General features: G+C 36.8%; 1 protein-coding gene across 1 annotated transcript; it reads left to right on the top strand.

The window, feature by feature from the left end:
• Positions 1-6: 6 nt before the first annotated feature.
• Positions 7-3,757, top strand: LOC103521801 (hydroxymethylglutaryl-CoA lyase, mitochondrial-like; the record flags this gene model as incomplete). Its single annotated transcript, XM_008486906.2, has 3 exons — positions 7-39; positions 1,212-1,381; positions 3,577-3,757. Coding segments are annotated over 3 exons (369 nt in total), but the record flags the coding sequence as incomplete, so codon positions are not given.
• Between the last annotated feature and the right edge of the window lie 504 nt (positions 3,758-4,261).

The following is a 4,261-nucleotide window of genomic DNA, read 5'->3' as shown; positions in this document are numbered from 1 at the left end:
CCTGTGACAAACGTTTCAAAACTCCTTAGCTTTCATCAGGTACATTAATTTTTATACATATGTATTATTTACATGTTTATTAAGGACAACCCCAGCGGGTTTTAAACATAAGTAGGTAATGCTTGAGTACCTATTTTGTAAATTTTATTTCTGTATCCAAACGGTATGGTTTAGGCTTTGGAAATTGATCAATGGTATTTTCTGAGAGATCAAACATACCGAAACCCCGTTCATTGACCCCATCAAAGCCACACCTAATAAAACCTGAAGGTATTGTCCACTATTTTTTACAACCATCAGAGGTGATCCTCCAGGAAAGTACCTACTTACATTCGAATATTTTACGACTTTCCTTCAGGATTATGACTATTATAAGCAGCAGATCAGAAATATTAAAATTCCATTATTCAAGATATAAAACCTGAAGGTATTGTCCACTATTTTTTACAACCATCAGAGGTGATCCTCCTGGAAAGTGCCTACATTCGAATATTTTACGACTTTCCTTCAAGATTATGACTATTATAAGCAGCAGATCAGAAATGTTAACATTCCATTATTCAAGATTAAAAACACGTGCTTAGAGATTTTACGATGAGATTTACATTGATTTACGTGTCCATTAAACGATTTAACCCTTGCGGAGTTGAGGGTACCTATTATTAAGAGTGTAGTTACTCTTGTAAAGTTACGTCGATTTTCCTCAAACGAGATGAAAGCATGCATCTTCTTAAAAAAACTCTTGTAAATCACGGTTATCAAAACTTTAGGTGATAACTCTTGGAAATCATAATAATCAGAACCCAACCACATAATAGAAAATATATGTATTATTTTCTTGGATGATTTCCTTATCTTCTTTGGCGTTTCTTTGATATTTTCCTTATTGTTTTAACCCTTGCGGAGTTGAGGGTACCTATTATTAAGAGTGTAGTTACTCTTGTAAAGTTACGTCGATTTTCCTCAAACGAGATGAAAGTATGCCTCATCTTCTTCAAAAAACTCTTGTAAATCACGGTTATCAAAACTTTAGGTGAAAACTCTTGGAAATCATAATAATCAGAGCCCAACCACATAATAGAAAATTTATGTATTATTTTCTTGGATAATTTCCTTATCTTCTTTGGCGTTTCTTTGATATTTTCCTTATTGTTTTATTTGATGTACCATGTACCTACCATTTCTTATGCCATGACCGTTTCTTGTTGCAGGCACCCCGTGCCATTTCCCACCACCTGAGGTACCCAACACATGTCCGCATCGTAGAAGTGGGACCCCGTGATGGCCTCCAGAACGAATCCAGAATCCTGCCTACTCATATCAAAATAGAACTTATCAATCAGCTATCGAAAACCGGACTGCAAACTATTGAAGCCACCAGGTAAATTTGGAGCAAGGCCGTATCCAGGATTTTGTCGAGAGGGGGGAGAGAGTCTGAACGGTGATGTAGGGGGATGCTCGAAAATTTCGGAGCCTGACCTACAGTAAAGGAGAAAAATTGAGCTTTAGGCCCTGACTTAAAGCTTTTCTCGCTGAGTCTTAAGTCTGGTACAGACACTACGATTTGTCTGCAGACTTATAACTGGGTCACACAACTTGTCTATCGACAGACCGTTCTTATGCACGGCAAGTTTTCAGACTTCTTGTCTGAACTGGCCAATCTGGCCATATACACTTAAGATCTGTCGAAAGACAAGGTTGTGACACCAAGTTGTAAGGCAAGACTGCAGACAAACGTGGCGTGTTTATCATACATTACACATTGCTCTTTTGCTGGTAAACCACTGGAGAACGTGTAGTCCAGAAACAAATTCTGACTTGAAAAATTCTGCTTCTCACTCCGTGCGTAGGGAAAAACGTCATACTTACCTATTTGTCATTTTTTCCCTATGCTATAAGTGTGGGTATATTGTAATTATGACGTCAAGAATTGTTTCGTGGAATAGCCCCAAATTCTCATGCAAAGTAAAAAACCTTCATTAGGAGGGATTACCGGTGACTGCGGGGTTTAGCCGTATGTGCAATCCAATTTTTCCTTGATTTAGAGTATGGTTCTAATTACTAAAATGGCCTGGGTTTACCTGAAAATCATAAATGCACTATGACGTACGAGTATGAGGATACTATAGTCATATTCTTTTTAATCTGAACCGAGTTATCCACGTTTTTTTCCTCTTCTGAAAGCATTTATCTAATTTCAGTCCAGGATTCTTCATTACCTCGGTTCAAATTCCACAAGAAAAACACACCTGCACATTGGCATTTGCACAAGAAGTGTACAATTGGCCATTCACATCCATAAGATTCAGGAATAATGTGTAGTTGTGTTGAACCTGAATAGCACCCATTTTACCTGAAAATCATAAATGCACTATGACGTACGAGTATGAGGATACTATAGTCATATTCTTTTTAATCTGAACCGAGTTATCCACGATTTTTTTCCTCTTCTGAAGGCATTTATCTAATTTCAGTCCAGGATTCTTCATTACCTCGGTTCAAATTCCACAAGAAAAACATAACTGCACATTTGCATTCGCACAAGAAGTGTACAATTGGCCATTCACATCCATAACATTCAGGAATAATGTGTAGTTGTGTTGAACCTGAATAGCACCCAACATGTGAACGAATACTAGTTTACAATAAAACCGGGTTCATAGAAGCTTTCGCTATTGTTAATAGCATTCGCACAAGAAGTGTACAATTGGCCATTCACATCCATAACATTCAGGAATAATGTGTAGTTGTGTTGAACCTGAATAGCACCCATCATATGAACGAATACTGGTTTACAATAAAACCGGGTTCATAGAAGCTTTCGCTATTGTTAATATTACTTAACCCCTGAGAGTTTTCACAATAGAACCCGTCTTTCATGAAAACTCTCTCCACATTAAACCATTGGTCTTGATCTTGGATACAACCACTTGGGTTAAAAAAAAGACACTTCCAGAGTCTAGTGGCTTGTGACCCTATGAATGATATAAGAAATATCAAGATTGACCTCTGCAAACAGAATATACCTATGAGCAGAATTGTATTTCCATCTTCACTACAATGAAATTAACGTCACACATGGCCTCTACCTTAACCTAGAACTTGGAATTGGATCCAAGGTATTTAACCGGTGAGGTGGAAATCCTTGGCTTATGGTTGGAATTGATATGTTCCAATTCTTGTGTTAAAAGAACTGCAAGGTTGATATTTAAAAAAGTATATGCACTTACTTGACGACATTCGTTTTACATCAAATTAATTACAAATTACAGTCAAGTACTTTTTTGATTAAAGATTGACCTCTGCAAACAGAATATACCTATGAGCAGAATTGTATTTCCATCTTCACTACAATGAAATTAACGTCACACATGGCCTCTGCCTTAACCTAGAACTTGGAATTGGATCCAAGGTTAGGTCCTAAGTCCTAACACTATTAAGAAATTAAGGATCCTTCATAAGGAGCTCTTCCAGCCTTCCATCCAACCACAGACTCTGGTGCATATGTATAGCTGCAAAAGTTTTACACAAAATTTTACAACAAAGTTATCTTTTCTTCTTTTCTTTTCTTTTCAGTTTTGTGTCACCAAAATGGGTGCCTCAAATGGCGGATCACAAAGAGGTTGTTCAGGGCCTGCCAAAACAGTCAGAAATTTCCTATCCAGTTTTAGTTCCCAATATGAAAGGCTTAGAGACAGCGGTAAGTTATTTTGTAGAAGGAAAGAAAAGCCTAGTGGCCTAGTCCATGTGTTTATTAGCTCAGAAAACTCTAGGTGTTCAGGGCCTGCCAAAACAGTCAGAAATTTCCTATCCAGTTTTAGTTCCCAATATGAAAGGCTTAGAGACAGCGGTAAGTTATTTTATAGAAGGAAAGAAAAGCCGCCTAGTGGCCTAGTCCATGTGTTTATTAGCTCAGAAAATTCTAGTTATTAGCTCAGAAAATTCTCTTGTTTATTAGCTCAGAATTTATTAGCTCAGAAAATTCCTATCCAGTTTTAGTTCCCAATATGAAAGGCTTAGAGACAGCGGTAAGTTATTTTGTAGAAGGAAAGAAAAGCCTAGTGGCCTAGTCTATGTGTTTATTAGCTCAGAAAATTCTAGGCTCTTGTTTTTCCAGAACATTTTTCTGACGAAGTCAATTTTACCAGTCCATATTTTTGTATTCGAAATTTCCATATGGGGAAAATTGTTTGTTTTTATTAGATAGTTTCATTAATAATGGATATTATTCAATGTTCAATCTATTAGGAGAATAATTATT

Source organism: Diaphorina citri, unplaced genomic scaffold (genome assembly GCF_000475195.1).
Source record: "Diaphorina citri unplaced genomic scaffold, Diaci psyllid genome assembly version 1.1 scaffold5980, whole genome shotgun sequence".
In the NCBI taxonomy this organism is placed as follows: domain Eukaryota; kingdom Metazoa; phylum Arthropoda; class Insecta; order Hemiptera; family Psyllidae; genus Diaphorina; species Diaphorina citri.
The sequence above is the reverse complement of the archived record's forward strand: the minus strand, read 5'-3'. Positions and strand labels throughout refer to the sequence as shown.